Below are 20,667 nucleotides of genomic sequence, written 5' to 3' on the forward strand. Positions count from 1 at the left end.
CCTTCTGCCTTGGTACTACTTCTCTCTCATCCCACATTTGAGCAGAGCTCAGAGCTTCTCTCTTAGTAGGGTTCTTATTCTTCCAGGCCATGTGAAGGATGCTGAGGTCTGTTTAGAATCACAAACACTGTGAAGAAAAAGGAATAAACATAAGAAGCACTATCATTTCTTCCCACCAAAAATCCAGTAGATGAACAGAATAAACTCAAATCAGCGATTCTGGGTCAAAAGGGAATTAAACATGTTCAAGGCCAAGGGAGCCTCATTTCTGAGACAATACCTGACATTGGTTTGATATAATTGGCTCTTACCACAATTTACAAGATGGGACTATATCAGATGAAACTGTATTAATTTTCACCGTAGATGTCAATGCCTGACCCCTTCTGTGAGAGCATCCAGGGTCCTTTTTTAGACTTGAAAAATATACATGTGTAGTTAACTGAACTGCCTAATTACTGCCCCTTCTTAAAGAAAAACAAATCATTTTTCCCTATATCCCAGTCAAACTAATGGGTACTCAAATTCAGACTGGGACCATTTCCAAGTGATCCAGTTTGAAATACAGAAACTGCTGGGATTGTGAGGCACTGGCTGCACAGGCAGGAAAGGAAGTGTCTTAATGAGATCTGCAAAGCATCACGGTCTCTGGGATAGGGCACCAGATTGGGATTCAGGAAACCTGGGTTGTTATCACAGCTCTGCTGTTGCTTCTTTGCCTTTGTGCGCTTTAGATTCCCTTCCAGCCATCTGTTTGTCTTGGTTACTCAGAGCAATGTACCCAACCTTCCTGTACAAAAGCTTCGCCTGAGGAACTTGGTGATGTTCCACCTCTTGCTGTGTCTGACTCCTTCCTCTCTTCCCCTAACCCAGCACATGGGATAATTATCATTCTTTCCTCAGCTCCCACTTGGAGCTGACTTCCCTCTTTCCTCCCTTCTGCCCACTGTCACTGCCTGTGCTCCTTGTCCCTGTGGGGACTGGCACTGGACCAGGAATCCCTGTTGAGTGTCTCCCTGGAGACACTCAGATGCAATCTCAGCCCCAGTTTCTGGCCATGACAAGAAGACATGAAGCCTTTGGATCTGGTGTTGTATCCCCAGAAGTGTATCAGCTTGTGTCCTGATTGCCAGTGCTGTCCTTTCCTGCTTAATTGGAACCACCAATTTGAACAGGAGAATAAAAGCAGTGCTGCTCAGTGTCCCTTTCACAGCACATGGAAAAGCTTGCTAAAAGAAATGGCATCAGAGCAGAGAGATTTAACCCAGGCACTTGCACTGGGCTGCTTGGTCTCAGCATACTTGAAGATGTGGATGGGACCATCTGTTGATTCCCTTGTATGTCCATCCTCAATGTTCCTAGTAGTTTGGCCCTCCAAAATACTTGTGCTTTCCTGGCCTGAAGATGATGTCCATAAACATACACAGATCAGTTTTTGATCAGAATCCCCGTATTGTAGCATGGCTGTAAGAGCAAACTAATATAACACATTCTTTGACTGTTTCAATCTCTTCTACTATCATTACTTCAGGTTGCATATTAGGAAAAATTGGTTGGCAACCCTGCGCATGGCAGGGGGTTGGAACTCAATGATCCTTGAGGTCCCTTCCAACCCAAGCCATTCTGTTATTCTGTCATTCAGTTTTGATTGCAATTAGTCAAGTATATTTCTCTAATATAAATACGTTGAGTAAAACCCTTCTCCAGCATCTACTCCAACCATTTCTCCAGAACTGTTGAATCTGCCAAGAAGCTCCCACAGTTCAGGGACTCCAGCTATAGCATGTAAATGAATCAGAGGCTGTTGGAGTCAGGAATGGGGCCAAAGGGACTGTAGAGGTAGTTATTATTTAGAGTTAATTGAGTGGAATGGGTGGTGGGAAACAGCTGAAGAAAAAAAGAAACTCCTCAGGATGTTCACACTCTTCCTTTCACCTTGCAGCTGAGGTCCCAGGTTCTTGGTTCAGTAAATCTGCTTTTTTGCTTCTCTCAAAAAAGAACTGAAAACCTGTGCATACATTTTCCCTTCTAATGCAAAGCTGTGCTCTCCTATTCATGCTAATAATAGAGAAGGGCTGAGAGCCGGTCCTTTTGGGTTCCCTTCCAGTGCCTGCACTGCATTTGTTGTTATGCTTTGTGGAAAAGAAAACCAAATGAAAAATGTTGAACGTTGGCTACTGAGGAAACTAAGCATCTCACTGCACACAGGCACTGAAGAGCACTTTTATGAGAAACAGAGAACCTTCACTATATTGTAACATACCAAAATGTGAGTCTAAATATCTGGGTTCAGCTTTCCTCCATCTAGCTTTGACAAGTTGACCTATGAATCAGAATTCAGGCGTATATGATTTATTTCCACTCTCCTTGTCCTGATTTGTTGCCACCAGCACATTCCTTCTTTTTGTCTGCAATAGCAGATTCTGGTATGAAGGAGACTGGGCTGTTTGGGTAGGTTAATTGTGTTAATTGAACAGGCAAAAATAGAGTAGGACTTCAGTATTGGTTGAGTAACTGTGACTTAAAATGTGAAACAGAAAATACAGTAATGGACTGCTAGAGTCATCAGACTGCCTGTTTGAATTAAGATGCAGAGAAAGCTGCAGAATATTTTGCACGTTCCCATGAGTTATTTGCAGGTAATATAGGTCTTTGGCAAGAGCTAGGTCCCCTTTGTGATTCTCCTGGTGATTCACCCAGCCCTCAAGAGCGATGTTTCTGTGCTGTGCTTTGCCCATCTGTAGAAGTCTGTTATTTATATTCATTCCCCAGTGTGAAATCTTTGAGATCTACAAAACAAATTTATACAGGGCCTATTCCTTCTCAAGCTAGCAGAAAGACCCTTGGAAGAACAACATAGGACTACTGTGGGGATTAACTCACGGATTTCATAATAGAACGTTAGGTCTCGTGATCTCTGTTAACAACAGGTAGATACTGTTCACAGTGTATTATATCAGTAATAATCCTGCAAATGTATTCATTCTCCATGTTTTAGAGCTTAATGGAAGCAGCTTATAATTTAAATTCTATGAAGAAAAGGAATAAATGTTATTAATGATAAATATTTCCATCTGCAGTACTAACATACGGAGTGATGCAGAATGTTTTAAGAAAGATCTAGGGCGTTGTGAGATTCTGAGGACAGAGGTGTCACAGTATTTTTGCAATTCTGTTACTACTGTTTCTTCATTTAAATGTGAATTATTCAGAGTCATTTATATCACCATCCATATGAGTACAGTGTGTCTTCCTTTACAGTGCCCTGTTGACTGTGCAAGGGAAAAAGAATTTGTCACATTTCTTGTTGGACTGATAATCTTCGCATGGATCCTCGGCTAGGCAAAATGAGGACTGTAACCATTAATGGGCAGAATCCAGAGTATTGAGGCTGTGGTTCTAGGGTTTCTGGATCACAGTCACAGTTTGAAGTACTTCAGTTATTAATGCATGGTTTGAAAGCAAGATTTTTCGTTGGTCTTGATTGAATATAGCATCTATCTTGTGTCCGTGAAGGTTACAGCAGAGTTAGATGCCTGGAATGAGGATCTGCTGAGACAAATGAATGATTTCAATACCGAGGACCTTACTCTGGCTGAGCAACGTTTGCAGCGTCACACTGAGAGGAAGTTGGCCATGAACAACATGACTTTTGAAGTCATCCAGCAAGGGCAAGATTTACACCAATACATCATGGAGGTCCAGGCTTCAGGTGAGTGGAACAATTTGTTTTCTATTTTGTATGAGAAGGAACAAAACAAAAGGGAAAGAAACACCACCAACAACCTAAACAAATATGCCAGTACGTACAAAGCACATCAACTTTTAACAGAATTCAGTCTGTTGTATAGCTTTTCTCCACAACCAGAACCGCTCTGTGATTTTGGAAAATTCTTTGAGTCAGGATCACACATCAGAAATCGCTGTTCCTTTGAAATGGAAATTCAGTATGGTAGTAAAGCTGAAATTTAAGTTTCATTCAGAAAGTTTTATGCAGCTGCAGGCCAGTAGAGTTTGTGATCTATTCCAGTATAGATGGCAAGGAAGAGAAAAAGGTGGAGTGAGAGAGAGAGGTGGAGGAAAGAGAAGCTAGTTAACCAAAAGCCCTATGGGAGAGAATTCAGATATGAGAGCCTTGAAATTTATCACAAAATTGAATTCTTGTTTCCAGCCAGCTCTAATTGGAATTATTTTGTGTATAAAAAGGGAACATGATAAACCATACTGGAATTTTCCTTTTCAGTATGCACTTGGAAGTTAAAGCTAACCACTTGGATGCAAAAAGCTTTTGGCATGTGCACTTAAGTGACAGACTTGATTCATGTTGATAGGGAGTCTGTCTGGTTCATCTACTCTTCTCAGCAGTAGGATCCTATTTCTAAGGCATTCTATGAATCAGGATTTTTGTATCCTTGCATTTTGTGTTTGGAAAAAAAGTTATCATAATTCAGATTAATCACTGCATAAAATCCAGAAGTGAAAATTATTTGCAAAGTGTTTAAACTTTCTTAAATGTCTGGAAAAAGTGCAAAGCAAGAGCAATTCCTTTCTGTCTCTCCTCACATGCACTTCCAAAATAAAAAGATTTTTATGGATTTGTTCTTTGGCAAACATTTTACTCCTAGACACTACCTTAAAAAAAATAAAAAATAAAAAATTGGCAGTATTCAACCTGATTGGCAAGCTGTACTCAGCAGAGGCTGTAGGTTTGCTGCAGGCGTGTGTTTTGAACCAGACAAGCATTGTGTGAACCATGTATGTGAGATGATATGAGGTCTGCCCACACTGTGTCTGGTCCTGTGCTTCAGCTCTTTTGCTTTCTGGGGTAGCAAATTGTATACATCAGTTACTATTCAGTTTTGGTGCATCCTGGAAACATCCTAATGTGAGCATTAATTCATGGGAGGAAAAGAACATCATCCAGAACAGTGCAGTCTCAGGAGCATCAGGGACTGCTCTTCAAGGGAAAAAAAAAAAAAAGTAATTCTCTGTTTATGAAGAAGTTAGAAACAATTTTTTTTGGATTGCAGACAAAAGATCAGCAACTAAATGAAATGACTTTTAGTATGTTTTTGTAAGATTATCTGAGATCTCCTTCTTTAAAGCCTACCCAATAAAAATCCATTGCTCCCAAAGGCAAGGAAGTGGAAGTCTCACAGGGATGCAGAGTAACTGTAGTTAATCAAAGGTAATGGTCAGATCTGCCATGCACAGAATGCTAAATGCTGGGAGAATGGCAAAATAAGGGAGAGAGATTGCTCTTGAGAGCCTACTGTTTCTTATTTTAATAAAGGACAGCTATAGTCCATAAAAAATTCATTTAATTTTACTCCCTCTTGCTGAGTCCTGTATCGCAGTTGTTCAGTGCGTGAGAGATGGTTGTTCTCACTGCCGGAACTGCAAATTTGCAGGGGTTCTGGGAAATCAATATTGCTGCTTCCCATTGTACAGTATCACCACCGCTACCATCAAAATTCAACTACAACCATAGAAGATAGAGGCAGAAAGAAGCTTGTAGGGACATCCCACCTAACCATTCACTCTTAACTGCCTGAGGTTTCTTCCCTTCCCTGTAACTTTCTTTCAGATGTATTCTTTTTAACGTATCACGCAGGAACCTGATTTAATTTTGATCATTCTGGAGTTTGGCTTGGAGGTCTTTAAGCCAGCAAGTCTGTCAGATAGAATTACCTCCAGGTTTTTCCATGCATAATGCCTTTTTCACTTGTAAATTTTGTGCAGGTAGAAAAAGTTTATAGACATTTGCCCATATTTTTTGCATGTGTGATGCAGACTTGGAGCAGCGATTCTTACCAGACCGTGAAGTGTCTGGAAGTCCGTGTGAATACTGTGCATTGGATGCAGCATATCCAATTGTCCTACAATGGGCCAGATCAGACTCTGTGCAGATATTCAGATATTTGTGTACACACTGCGTATCTACAAATCCACTGTTTCCAAAATGCCGTACAGCACAGAGTTATGTCCTGTGATTCCTTCCACTGGTGCAGCATGTGTGAGTGATCCTGCTTTGGATTAGCCTGTTTTCATCATAAGAATAATTACTCTGCAAATAAATGTTTGGTTTTGTTAGGGACCAAGGAAAATCTGGGAGTCGTCACATCTCCTGCAATTCCGCAGTACTTTGAAATTGTGTTCATGTCTCACTAATATCGGTGTCATTTGGGAAAGAGGTTTGCTTTAAGAGAATGCTGTAACAGTATTCTCAAGAAGACTGACTTTTAGTGACCCAGCACTTTCTATTTCAGTGGAACTATCTGCTATTTTTCCAGGCTGATCACAGCTCTAGTACTGATATCAAAGGATACCCTGATCAGAGCAGATCTGTGGGTGAAAATGTGTTCAAAAATTCTCAAAAAAGAATAATGATTGTTGAGTGTCTAGTTTGATACATTTGAAGTGTTCTGATGTTTCCAAAAGAGGCAGTCAAGAGGCAGTCTGGGCATTTCTGAGAGTTTAAGACCGCGATTCAGCAGGGATTTAATACCCTGACTCAAGATGCACTGACGACACGTACACATCAGTGGTACATCCCTCAGTTGTTCATGTTCTAGGTACTAAAAGTAGTTACACTCTTGGACTTGATGATTCATATGAGTCCCTTCCAACTCGGGATATTCTTTAATTGTTGACTGAGTGCACACAATTAATTTGTTATTAAAGTACATTCGCATTGTTAGCATTCTTGTCACCATAAGCATCACTGTAGGTGTCACTAAAGACTTACGGATCTGGCATTTTATGTCTAAGGCAACTTCTCTAAGCCAAGCCTGAAATATGATGAGAAGCTGATGCTGGGGAAATTTACACAGTCCCTGCCTGTTATGTGGAAAATTCAAAGCCTTGTTGTGTCCTGGATGTCAAACTTAAAATCATTCATATCTTTTCCTAGCATTGCATTGCTTCAAAGTGGAATGGAAGTCTGTTTCATTTTCCTTGTGATTTCACTTATAACACAGAAAATAGATACTGCAAGAAGTGGATGCTGTACTGTTGTGTTCCAGGCTGGTAACAGTTCAGCCTACAAGCACGTTCAAAGCAGCTCCAAAAGAGCTTTGTACTGGTCAAAAAAGCAATACCTCTTCCTCATGCTGAATAGTATCTGACAATGCAAATAGCTCATCTGTAACTAATGCATGTCTTGCAGGATGTTGGTCAGTGTGGGTACTCTTTGTAATTATTTTTTAAAAATAGTTTCAATTCGTTATCCTTCACTGATATCTGCTGTACGGGCCAAGGAGTTAGAAAAAAAGAATGGCAACCAAGTTCAGTTTATAAAAAGTCAGCTGTGCTTTCCTGTCTATCAAAACTTAATGTAAAGATTTTATGTATGAAATTATTCTGAAAGCAAAGGTTTCCAATTTGCAAACCAATCTTTGAGAAGAATAAGTGCTCTCGCTGCGTGCACTGGCATTGCAGAATAAATCTGTGTGACACATGACAAGCACGAAAGGGCAGACCATTCATCATGGGGAGTGCGGGCTGCCCCTTGGATAGCATCCCAGGCAGCTTGCTGGTTGCTGCTGATGAGTTAGCACAATCAAAACCAGACCAGCTGAGTCTGCATGAAGGAAAACGGTGCATTTAATATCTGAAAGGTGTGGTGAAGTCAAGCATACAGGAAGCCCGTCATGTCCTGAGGATACAGAACCATATGCGGGCTAATTGTAGTAACAATGCTTGGTGTCTGGCGTTTGAAAGAAACTTCACTCCTAAGAATGGAAGCGTATATTAGATTTCCAGATCTTAAATGGGAAGCCAGGGGCCATTCCTCTTTATTTGGTAATGAAGAAACTGTTTGGTTTTGGCAGGGAAAGGGGAATAAGCCAATTGCTTGCATTCCTTTATGCTTTTTTTTTTCTTTTTTTTTTTTCCTTCCTGTTAAAACCAGAAACAGGAAAAAGAGGATATGGTCAATCATAAGGTCATACTTATTTTGTGTACTGTCCTCTGTGGATACCGCTATGAGAGAGAATGAAAGTTACAAGCCTCTGAGGAAGAGAAAGGGGGAAGAAAAGGCATCTTTCTAAATCAGTTTTAAAAACAATACACAGCCTTCTGTACAGCAGCTTCTAATTAGCACAATTCTTGTATAATGTCCTATTATTCCATGAAATCAAATGGCTTTGGAAAAAAGTGTAGTATTTTCTCAGCATTACTGCAATCTGATTATTTTCATATTAAGTCGCTGATCCTCCCTGTATTGAGGCCAATGGCAAAATTCCAGTTGACCTCAATAAGGAAAGAGTCAGATCTTTATTAGTTTGTAATTACAGGGATTACAGTAAGACAGGATGGCATCATAACTCCTCCAGGCCAAGCTTTCACAATTACATTACATCTGTAAAGCACCCAACAATGCTATCACTCTCGTGTGATAAAGAAGGAAGATGTGATGCTCTGCACTGTATTTCATGTAACTGACACACGCAAGGCCCACCAGGAAATTCAGGAGGTGGGAAGCGACCTCAGGAGGTCTCTGTTTCCACCTCCTAATCAAATGAGGTTCAGCTATGAAATTCAGACCAGGTTATACAAGTGTTCTCCCTTTTCATGCAAAATACAAGGCATAGGAATTCTGGTACTAAATCATTTTTTTCTGTCTGCTACATGAGGAATGTATTGATGTCACTTTGTGAAGTAATTCTGAATGAATGGGTCATTTTTAACTAAATTGTTGCTAATGATTGTGAAAAGTGCCCAGATGGAAAAGATGTTTCCTCTATGGAGTTCCACACACTCATGGCATTGTATCTGGCAGCTAGAATTTACTTTATTTCACTTTTCTATTTTCTTCCTCTTCTTTTTTTCTCTTTTCCGTTTGTATTTGTAAAGCATAAGTCGTTGGTTTAATGTAACAAGGGGAGGTTATTTCTGCCTTTTAAAATTAACTTTGATGTTTGGGCAAGGCTATGGTCAATAGTGTTCTGCTATTCAGATGCTGATGAGTGAGGTGAGCAATCATCAGCAGAGAACCACAACTGTGTAGGAAAATATAGTGGTGCAGAATGGGAAACAAAAACCAAAAACTCCCTGGGAGAGAACTCATTGAGGGAAGTGTTACTGAGAGATTTGCAAATCAGTGTTTTAGATGGGAAATAATTTTGAAGTTCGTACAATGACTAGAATTGCAAATAAATGCAAGATCTCTGCATGTTGTTCTTTTGTAGGCATCGAGCTGATCTGTGAAAAGGACATTGACCTTGCAACACAGGTTCAAGAGCTGCTGGAATTCCTTCATGAGAAACAGCATGAGCTGGAGCTTAATGCTGACCAAACTCACAAGAGGTTAGAGCAGTGCCTACAGCTCCGGCACCTACAGGCTGAAGTCAAGCAGGTGAGAGTTTTTAACTGTGCTTCGGGTCCTTAAATAGGTTTTCAGCCATTACAATACCTGGCAGACCGGTATCTGCCAAGTCACATAGCCTTAGGTGGATGATCTTAATCCCTCTTTCCTTAGCAGTACTTGATTTGCTGACAAATTACAACATGATCCTGTACAAATATAGAAGGGCTCTGTTCCACATCATGGCTTCGTGAGCAGTTATGGGAATTCTGTATGGAGCAGACCCCTTAGCTTCTCAACTGCAGTGTGCTTCAAACTGTGTTCTGGAAATAAATGATTTGAGCTGGGATCCAGGCTGAAGTTTTGTGGAGAATTGCCCCAGAGCAGAGGATAGCTGAGCAGTGACATCTGAGCAAAGAATTACAGTAGTTTCGCCTTTTTGTTTATTGCTACACATATTGTCCTAAAGGAATCTTCAGCATTATCTGGGTGAGATAAAAGCTTCGATCTGTGGTCTCTGTGCTAGGATTTACTTAGCCATCTTAGTGCTGTGACATTCCCTTTCTTCCAGATTTCATTCCAGCGATGGTGGTCATGTTCTGCCTCCTGTATTTTCCCTCAGTATTTTATTTGGGTGCCTCATATTTCAGTATTACACTACACTTCCTGCTCCAGAGGTGACTTTATGCTTCAGTGTAGTGCTTATGTCTGGATTGTAATGGATTTTGGTATCATTAGAAGGAAGAGAAAGATTTTTCCAGACACATGGTGTATTCGGGTTTCCATTTTACCAGTAGAAATGGGGGTGGGGGGATATAATGAATATACTGAGTGCTCCCTAACTGCGATCACAGTTATTCCTTCTTCAAAAATGATTTTTTGAGTGACATTTTATCTGGATTGCTTTTATCATTGCTGGCAAAACATCCTTCGCTCCTAGACAGCTTCCAAGCTAGAAGCTGGCAGCACCAACATCACTGCACACATTTGCTTTGAGAGTTCACTTTGATTTAATATTTTGCAACCATAAATGGAACTTGCACAGAACTCTTCTGAATTTTGATTTTGAATATGTGGCTGATTTGTGTTTATGATAATTCTAGGGACTGTCCTCATAAGGCTCTGCAGCTCTACAGAGTGCAGCTTTCTTCCGTGAAAGAGATCCTCTCTATGATATTCATAATCACCGTATTAATGTCACAATATCACTTATTTCCAAGGGTTCCCAAAGTTTCTTGGACACTACTTCAGTAGCTAATCTTAGAGTTCTGTGCAGTAGATTTATGACTAAGTAGAACTCTTCTTTTAACTGAAGACAGAAGGTAGAGAGGAGCAGTACGTGTAGCTGACCCCACTGAGCAGGATGATGGACAGGTCGGTCAGCCCTGCAGTGCACATAGAGCTGTGCAGTGCAATGCAGCACTCTGCAGGTACCTCATGTTACTTGCCTCACTATCAAGAGACTTCTGGGCTTTCCTATTCTGCAAACCAAAATCTAACCAAAGGAAATGGTTTTAGGATTGAAATATCTAATGCTGTGAGAGAACAAACAGCTGCCTTGAATTAGTATTTTCTTAACACAGCTTGGGACCATCAGAACTTTTATTACTGTGCGACCTTTCAGCAGGCCAATTGTGAAGAATCATTGTATTTGTTCAGCTGAGTAATAAGGACTCCTTTGTTTATTAACCTACAAATTACCACAGCTACAGTTTCCCTTGGAAAGAGCTAAGGTAAAATATATCTGTGCTCTATCTATTTGGTTTCCTGGAGATGAGTCATATTCCCAACCATTTAGTGAAATTGGGAAATATATTGATTTTGGCTTGCAATTCATCTCCACTCTGATCCAGATTTCCTTCACTTTCATTTTATTGCATCTGAGATGATGGGTGATCTCATTACCAAATTGCACTCACTCTTGCAAGTCATCTGAGATTTGGTTGCCACCAGACACCTACTGTAGCTGTGCTTACATTCTGCTGACATAGGAAAATTGGTCAAGGCTGCTAAATGTACATGTGTTTGCATTTTGATATAACAACTCGTGGAAATACGAAGTCTTTTAACCATCTCTATCTATTTAAGTTTCATTTAGGAGGGTTTCTGCTTTAAATCATACGCACCCAAGGTTTGAATGCCTGGACAATGAGTTGAAGTCTGGGGCTGTAAAAGAAGAACGTTTAAGAGTGAGATGTTTTGTGAACTGCTTTAGTGTGGAAGTCGCATAGACCAGTGATTCACAAACCCTTTGTTATTCAGAAAGATCCTTCCCAAGACTGATTTCCCTTCACTTGGATCCCACTCATTTCCGACAGAAACTAAAGAGCTTGGATTGCTCACATAGAAGTGATAATACAACAGAGTTGTGGAGATCAGTTTCAAGAACAAGCTGTCTTATGCTGTGCTTGCAGCTGTTTGGCTTCCAAACCCCACTTTTCATCTTTGTGGTTTTTTTTTATTATTATTATAAGTGTTCAACATCACATAATACAATCCCAGATACTGTCACAGTATCACACTACACTTATTTTCCAGGTTGTTCTTTACAAGTGTATTTGGAAATCTTTATTCACCTTTTATCCACCCACCGTTATTCTTTTGGCATTAGATTTGCTTCCGGGTGGGGGTGCCCATAGGATGACAGCAGTCAGTCATTTGAGGGATGCTGAAAAACTGGCTTTTTTCCCTATTTAATACATCACAAAGTTCTGAGAAACTGCAGTAGAGTTTTGAACATGGCTGAAATTTTCAGCAGGTTGTGAAAACGTCAGCCCAAATGGAAGCTGCTGCCCAGGGGGCCCTGGCATACCTTGTTTGTATTATTTGGGGGAAAAACTGAGTTAATTAATATACTGCTTTTTTAGTGTGCAAACTCAGTGTTTTCTACAGTTTAAGTAGCCCAAGCTACTGTATATCACGGTATATCAAATGTGAAATGATGCATTGCTTTATGACATACTCACATCAAGTTTTTCTCAGATATACCCATCTTTTTTAACTTCAGCTTTTGGTGCCATGAAGTAGGCAATAATCTAGCCTTCTTGTCAGATGGATTATACAAACTGCCAGCCAAGAAAGACTGCCATATGATAACCCGTTTTCTTTTCCTCTAAATCTTTGTAGCATTTCCCACAGGAACAATAATACCTACTGATGAAAGAGAGAAAGCTGACAAATGAAATCTTCCACACTGTTGTAGTGAGCAGATGTAATTTCCTGCAAATCAGGGTCAGCTACACGTGTTGATGGTTCCTCTCTATTTCTCCTAGGGAAAACTCATTTTCCTGCCCCACAGGGAACTGAATGGCTATAAGTAGGGTGATGCATGATGTACGGATAAAATCAAAACAGAAAATCCCTATTTCTTACAGACAATTTAATAGATCAGTCGGTGTAAATGATGGCACAAAAGGGAAATTACTATGTAGAATATTGCAACAAAGTCGATTTTGGAGCTTTGTAAATCACTAGCTAAAGTTAGGGCAGTGTATGGGCAGTCAGGATTTCTTGTGCATCTGTGAATTGAATTCAACAACTTGCTGGCTTCATTGGAATAATTTGACTCCCACACAGGTAGAAAATAGTCTTTGAGCCAACACAGCAAAGAACTTGCATGTGCACTCTGGGTACTAATTTTTCAAAAGCATGCCTTAAAATAGCAGAAAAATGTTGCTGCTTAAATAAATGAATAAATACAAGCTTGATGGATTAATTACATACATTTGGAATTTGATTCTTTAGTCAAAACAGCAGGCATTTCATGCCTACAGGTAATCTGAATGTCTCTGAAGTAAAGCCCTTTGACTAAATATAAAATGCAAGACATGGAGTTTCTTCCTAGCTGTGAATGCAGATGGAAACTCCCACTGCATCTTAAGTGTATGTTAGATGAAACCAACTGCAACTTCACCTTACTCCCTGAGCTCTGACTTTTGCATGAAAGAAATACAAACAAGTGGAGCAGAAGAGAGCTGCAGCATTACCCAGCGAAGTCCATAACTCTGGGTAGAAACTAGAAAATATCATAGAATCATACCGTGGAATCATATCCTAGGGCTGGAAGGGACCTTAAAGATCTTTATGTTTCATTTCAAAGCTCCTTGATTATGTTTTTTGGTTTTGCTATGAAGTGTTTGCATAGAGGAGTAGTCATTTTTTATGATCACATCTTGGAAATGAGAATTCTTTGCCATCTGACTACCCATATGTAAATACTTCCAGAGATTTCATTCCTTATTAATAGCTTCTGCAGTAAGAACTTTCCTTCCAACAATTTCTGTCTCTAAGTCCTTATCCTGGGATTTATTTCTGCTCACTGATTCAGCCAAGACAACGTTGGGCAAAATAGGTTTTTTACTAGTTGGTCTGAGACACTGTTTGATGAGTAACAACAGAAATCTTTGCACTGAAGCACCCCTTGCATAAGCACATCCTTTATTTACAGGTGCTTGGCTGGATCCGGAATGGTGAATCAATGCTGAATGCAAGCCTCGTCAATGCAAGCTCCCTCTCTGAGGCTGAGCAGCTCCAGCGAGAGCATGAGCAATTTCAGCTGGCCATAGAGGTAACATGAGCAAATTAATTTGGTTTCTTCTTCCCAGGTGAACAGCATGCAAAGGGTTATCTTTTGGGCATCAGTCATGGCTTGCTTGAGGGAGGGAAGGGATAAAACTTCAGAAAATTGACTTTGCATTAAAATCATAATGCAACAAGAGAATTTATTTATCATCTGGAGCTATTTTTTCTGCTGTCAGATATCAGCCTCTCCATTCCTGAAAATGACGCTCACACGTCTTCTGATAATTTCTTTGGTAAAAAGTAATAACATTAAAATTCACAAAGCGATCTGAAGGCAGAAGTTCATGGAGTCATTCTCATTCCATGTCCAAGATTTGCTGATCACTTCAGAGCCTTCATTTATGAGTATCTTTGATACTGGGTAATGCTCTCATTGGTAAATGTTTGGTGTTCTGTTTTTGATGTTCATTCAAACTCCTCCATCCTCAAATACTTTCAGTTTAAGCATGAGATAGGAAGGGCTGAACTGAGCTGAACTGAGCTCATGGCTTGCCCTGGAGTAGCACATCTTCAGTTCAAGCTGGCCCTCAAAAACCAATTTTCTCACTCATGGTGTAGGGACATGGCAGGAGGAACAGTGCCTTCTCTGAGCTGCTTTACTTTGGATGAGAACATAGTGGAAAATTATTACCTCCCCTCAGCAAGGGACTGCAATGAATCACAGAATCATAGAATCATTAAGGTTGGAAAATACCTCTAAGGTCGTCCAGTCCAACTGTCCACCCATCATCACCATGCCCACAGTGCTCACACTTTGGGTCAGCACTTCATATGCCTTTGCCATTATGAACACACTTTACATTTGCAAGGTGTGCTCACTCTAGTTATGTGTGAGAGGACACACTGCTTCCTCCTGTTCCTGCTTAGCACAGTGTATATGCTTCCCCATCTATCTGTTAATTGCTACAAAGTAAAGAATTGGTTGGCAAATCCCTTTCTGTGGTTTGAAAAGCTAAATCAAAACTAAACCAAACTTTAAGCTATGAAAATGATATTCCCATAGTGGAGATTTTAAGAGATGACCAAAAAATAAAGACTCCTTATGTCTAATGGTAAACTTCAGAGCAGTCAATATTTGTTATAATGTAGCTAGTAAATACAGAGCTTAGATATTACCAGATGACCCACTTTGATCCAGCTTCACTCACAGTCAGGAAGGAACAGCGGTGGCAGCTTCTAAGGGGAAAAGGAAGGGGTTTCCTATCAATACTGTATGAGCTGGTGGGTACCACGCCATGCTGGCTGCATCCCAGTAGCCACTGCTAGGCAGCAGTGGGGAACAAGACACCCTCCAGCTGTGTTGTCACAGCTTGCTGCTGTTGGGGAAGGGCTTGGGTCTGCTAGGAAATGCAGATCACAGACGGAGAAGTAGGCTACAGCACTGTAAGGGGAAAATAAGTTTTCAGAGGGAGAAAACACTAGATTAAACATTTAAACTGTTCAAAGCTCAATATGGGGAAGTGATCAGCAAAGCACATGGGGCGGACAGTCCTCTAAAGGCATGCTAGATGTGGAATTGATTTTCAGTTAAAATCCTTTAAAGTCTATTTAAAACAAGTATTACGACTCTAACATCAGTACAGCAGCTGGATATTAAATTTAACCAGTTGTTCTTGAACATCTTCCTAAATATTTCTGCCAAGTATTAATCCTTTTTTTTGCTATAGCTTTCCTTACATTGCATAATTCACCAGTGTATCACCAGATGATTTCAAGCGTCTTTCAAGGTTCAAGGATTAGATCATAAATGTATCACATGAGAATTTGTCAGCAGCAGTTACCACTGAGATGCAGAACAGAGGAGACTTTGGGAGATTTTAGTGCTTCTGTTCAGAAGATTAAAATCAAATACTGGACTAAACCTGAACACAGTTACTTGGGGCTGGGAAAAGGCTGGAGGCTATTTTCCCCTCAGCAACCTATGAAGGAAGCTGTAACCATTTGGTTAACTGAGAGATGCTAATGCAAGCTGGGGAATGGGACAGATCACTCAGTCCTGCCTGTAAGCCCTGCTGCTCATGCCAGCAGACTGCCTGGCAAAAAAAAAACAACTCACTGGGGTTTGCTTTTGCGCCTACAGCCTGTGTGTGATGCAGTCAGCACTGAGCACAGGTGGGGTGGGAGTTCAGCACAGTCACTGCCTGTCCAAAGGGCCGTCCAAAGGAGTCCTCCAGGATTCCCATCCTCACCCAGGCTGTCGTCCTAGGGGCAGTGGCTGGCCAGTGCAGCTAGTCTATCTCAACCAGTGCTTGCTTGTGCCAAGTTTTAGTAATGTTGCAAATGTACATGAATAACTGAAGATAAAATGCTTTGCAGAAATGAACTGTTAACTGGAGATAACCAGAAATGTTTCACTCTCTCACATCTCCATGCTCACACCTCACTTCACCTTTCTACCATAAATCTGGCACATCTGTACAACCTCTCTCTCCTCCCATCGTGCACAGTCCCTCTTTCATGCCACTTCCTTACAGAAGACACATCAGAGTGCCCTGCAGGTCCAGCAGAAAGCTGAAGTGCTGCTGCAGGCTGGGCATTATGATGCTGATGCCATCAGAGAATGTGCTGAAAAGGTGGCCCTGCACTGGCAGCAGCTAATGCTGAAGATGGAGGACAGGCTCAAGCTGGTCAATGCCTCGGTGGCCTTCTACAAAACCTCTGAGCAGGTGAGCAGTTTGCAATTGCTTACAGTCTAGTACCTTTCTGTCAACTGATTAGGGCAAGTGTGGTTCTCAGGTACCCCCAGCCAACAAACACCAATGCAAGTGCACTCCCACATGGCAGTGGTGGTGGATGTGGGTTTTCTACTCTGACCACAAATGCAGAGGGTCTTCTGCTGGCTGTGGATCTCACAGCATTAGCAAAATGAATTGAAATGACATTTACTCCAGCGGCATAACAGTGCTTATCCACACAGGGAAATTGAAGGTTGAACCGGTCAAAATCGAGTTTCAAAAAGACAAATTGAAGTATACAGTAATTTTCATCTTGAAGGTTTCATTGAAACAGTATGGAAGCCATATATTTTTTTACTTTTTTCTTTTGTTTTCTAAATTGCTCACTTTCCAAAGGGAAGGATTTCTGAAATCCTACCACTTCAGTTTCAAGTCCTTATGGCATCAGAGTTCATTTTAAGGAATGTAAATCTTCATTTCCTTGAGAATGTTTGCCATCAATCATTTATTTTGTGAGCAGCAATAGCCAATATATTCATTAGTAGTAAGACACCACCATGCCAAAAAAGATGCCAAGATATGAAGTGATTTCTCTTAAGTCCACCTGCAGCGCAGTTAATTACAGCAGTAACCACTGTATGCAGACATAACGCTACTTCATTCCAGGCATCCATGAACAAAACACATTCCAATTGGCTGCTGGTACAATTGGGATTATTTATGCATTGCATAAACCGATGCAACTTTAGTCAGTAGTGAGAATTAGTGTCATAGCATGGATACTCAACTAGTCTTGCTGGTTGTAATTTACTGCAGCCAGGCAGTCTGTGTTAGCGTGGACACTGCAAGAACCTGTGCTTTTATGAAAAGAAGCAGTGGCTTTCATTAACATTTCTGTTGTTACCAGCACACGGTTGGTTCCTCAATTATACAACCAGATTTGGAAAGTTTTTTTTAACACAGCTAAAGATGTCATTGAGGACCGAGATAATTTTTCCTTAACATTGATGCAGGAAAAAATCCTTGGGCCACTTTTTGGTGTCGTTTGTTTAATGCATTTTTAAGAGTGCTTAAAATTAATTCATTCCTTATAATGAATGTCTTTCCCTGTGAAGGGTTTCAAATAGATTTACAGTCCCTAATGCACACAGGATTGAAAAGAATTACAGCTGTTGGAAGATTGTGAGAAATGAAAACCATTAAGGGATTCATTAGTTCTTTAGACAGTCAAATGTGCTGGCCAAAATATGCAGAGCCAGTGATTTATCAGTTTGGTCTCTCTTCCTATTTCCAAGCCATAGAGAAGCATACTGCAGTGCCCACCAGTTCATTGATGAGTTGTGTCTGTTCAGCAAATGACTGGGGCAAAGATCATTCAGTCTTGAGTGCTCATAAACTTGCTACTTTCTCTCAGGCTCCATGATCTGTGACCCTTAGCGGTCTGATCCCTGACAGCATGGCAGTAATTCATTGAATCCTGAGTTCTGAGTACCTAGAAATGCAGCTAGAAGAGCAGCCAGAGAGTCTGTCCCAACCAGCCAAACTTCTTCGTATCTGTCCTCCCCAAGAGCCCTATGCTCTTGTTATAACTGGTGCAGCTCTATTAGATAGTTTATCTCTAACTTCATTAACCAAAGTGATCACAGAGTACCAAAGTTCTCAAGAGCCAAGAAATTAAATGGAATCGCTTTTCTGTGCCAAAATAACGTGGGGCATGGGGCATTTCTCTCCACTACGGGTTTGGGGGTGAGGGCTGGTTTGCATGCAAGCAGTAAGCTGATTTCAGATTGTAACATGCCAGCAAGCATCAGTTCACCTCAGCTCCCCAGTCTTAAGATGGATTTTGATGTGTTCATGAGTGGAGTTACATGAAAATGGCCTGTGATAGTGGAGAGCATTGGGTGAGCCTGGAGTCTCTTCCAAATTATGCTCTTAAGCATGTAGGATCCTCTGAATTATAACTTATATTCATATAAAGGTTGCAGGAGTGAGCAAGAAAAGGGTGAATATGGTTAACTGGACCCCAGCAATAACTGAGTGGATCCTTACTAACTCAGAAGAGAAGAGAGAAGTTCCTAATGTGCAGAAAAACTTTTGCTGTTTTTCCTGTGTCTGCACAGGATACAGAGAGTTGCCCTCAGGATCTGCATTGCCTTGTCCAAGCCTGGTGCACACGGCTTTCAGACTGCACTTGTTTATTTGCCTTGTTCCCATTATTGCACCAAGATAGAAGATCCTCTTGTAAGCCCTGTACGGTGGAACACCTGCATCCACCTGGGTTACAACACTGATTTAATGTCTATTGTTATCCATAAGTCTTTACAAAACCTGTACAGGGAGCAGCTAACATGCAGCTGAACAGAATTAGTTCCAGCTTCAGAATTGTTTCAGGAAAGCATTCCAGCATGTGTTTTACTTTAAGTGGGTGCTAAGTTCCATGACTTGGTGGGATTTAAACAGACCTAAAGCACCCTTCAGGAATGGGGATTGTGTTCTGAATGATCCACTGGGGCCAGACTGACCCTTGTCTTGGTTCAACCTTTTGAGTTTCCCTCCTTTCTCCTTTAGAAAAGAACAAGGATTTATCACCCCTAAGCCAGATGAATTACATCCCAAACAGTAGAGATCGCTGTGGGCAAGAATAACTAATAGATCATTCTGTCCAGGGCCTGCTTCATAGCCTGTTACCCTCCATGCCGTGGCCAATAGTCTAAAATATTTAGGTCTGAAATTTTGTTGGCTCATAGACTTTTACTGACTGTGTTTCTTCTTGTTACAACTGTGGATAACTGAGTTGCTGTGCTCTGGGTATGTTTCAGGTATGCAGTGTATTAGAGAGCCTGGAGCAAGAATACAGACGTGATGAAGACTGGTGTGGAGGTCGAGATAAACTTGGACCAGCAGCTGAGATAGACCATGTTATCCCCCTGATCAGCAAGCATCTGGAGCAGAAGGAGGCTTTTCTCAAGGTCTCAGCTTAGTTCAACAATAAATCAGAAAATCTCCCCATTAGGTAGTCAATTTAGAACACTGTTGGTGAGTTTGAGAGGAAGCTCTGAGGCATAATTACAGTTCATTTACTGGCTCTCTGTCTGAGCCCTAAGCTAATTCCACACTGTTATAATAGTGGTGATAAGCATTATCATCAATGTTTATCTCTGAGAGATGTCATCAGGACAAATTAGTGATATTTGCATTGCACTTGGAGGATGCTATTTATTATGTTGATTCAAAGCATTTGTTCTCAACATTGCATTATAAATGACAGGATTTTGGTGCTGGCTTATATAAATCATCCAGAATTTCAAATTCTGTCCTCCAAGCCAATAAGTGCAGAACTGCTAACACCTGAAGCCTTTGTGCTTCTGTAAGGCAGCACTGGGCTGGAGACTGAGCTTTCCTCCTGCCTTCCAAGTGCTGCTTTGTAAGAACAGCAGAGCCAACACTGATAAGTCATCTGACAGGCAGCCTCACACCTTCCACTAAAACTGATACACAACATGAAACTAGTCTGACTTAAGAAACAGTTCCTCTAGACTGCACTTTTGGAAGTAGTGAATGCTCTTTTTGAGAGAGGGGTTAGCTTTGGTTAGACTGAAAATGTATGGGAGGCACTTGCTCTTTAAAACCAGGTGCATGATTACTCTCATTAATTTGCCTTAAGATATAAAATCAACTGCTGAGTCCAAAATGACTCATGTATTTTAATACATTCATGAGGCTGTAAGTTTCTTAGCTGAGTTTGTTGACTCTTAGCTGAAGCTCCTCCATGTGAAAGAGACATACATCTCCCTGCAAAATAGGCAGAGAGCTTGAGTCTCTTTTGCTTTCTTTGCTTGTCTTTACTAACCCTTCTCGGTGGGGTCATTTTCCTTAGGCCTGCACACTGGCTCGAAGGAACGCCGAGGTATTCCTCAAGTACATCCACAGGAACAATGTCAGCATGCCTGGAGTCGCAAGCCATACACGGGGGCCTGAGCAGCAAGTGAAAGGTTGGTGCACTGGTGCATGACAACATTAGAGGTCTTCTTTGGTTCTCCCTCTGCTAAGTTCCAAGCTGGTCCAGAATAAAGGAAATACCCATCTACCTGTGGGTAGTTTCCT

The 20,667-nt window shown here is 41.0% G+C and overlaps 1 protein-coding gene across 1 annotated transcript in view; it reads left to right on the top strand.

Moving 5' to 3' along the window:
- Positions 1-20,667, top strand: part of LOC100549062 (kalirin-like) — a 143,542-nt gene that overhangs the window by 73,072 nt on the left and 49,803 nt on the right. Inside the window, 6 exon segments of the mRNA XM_019617399.2 lie at positions 3,517-3,712; positions 9,192-9,358; positions 13,755-13,874; positions 16,363-16,554; positions 19,383-19,532; positions 20,441-20,555. Of these exon segments, the coding sequence (XP_019472944.1) occupies positions 3,517-3,712; positions 9,192-9,358; positions 13,755-13,874; positions 16,363-16,554; positions 19,383-19,532; positions 20,441-20,555 (940 nt within the window).

Source organism: Meleagris gallopavo, chromosome 7 (genome assembly GCF_000146605.3).
Source record: "Meleagris gallopavo isolate NT-WF06-2002-E0010 breed Aviagen turkey brand Nicholas breeding stock chromosome 7, Turkey_5.1, whole genome shotgun sequence".
Lineage (NCBI taxonomy): Eukaryota > Metazoa > Chordata > Aves > Galliformes > Phasianidae > Meleagris > Meleagris gallopavo.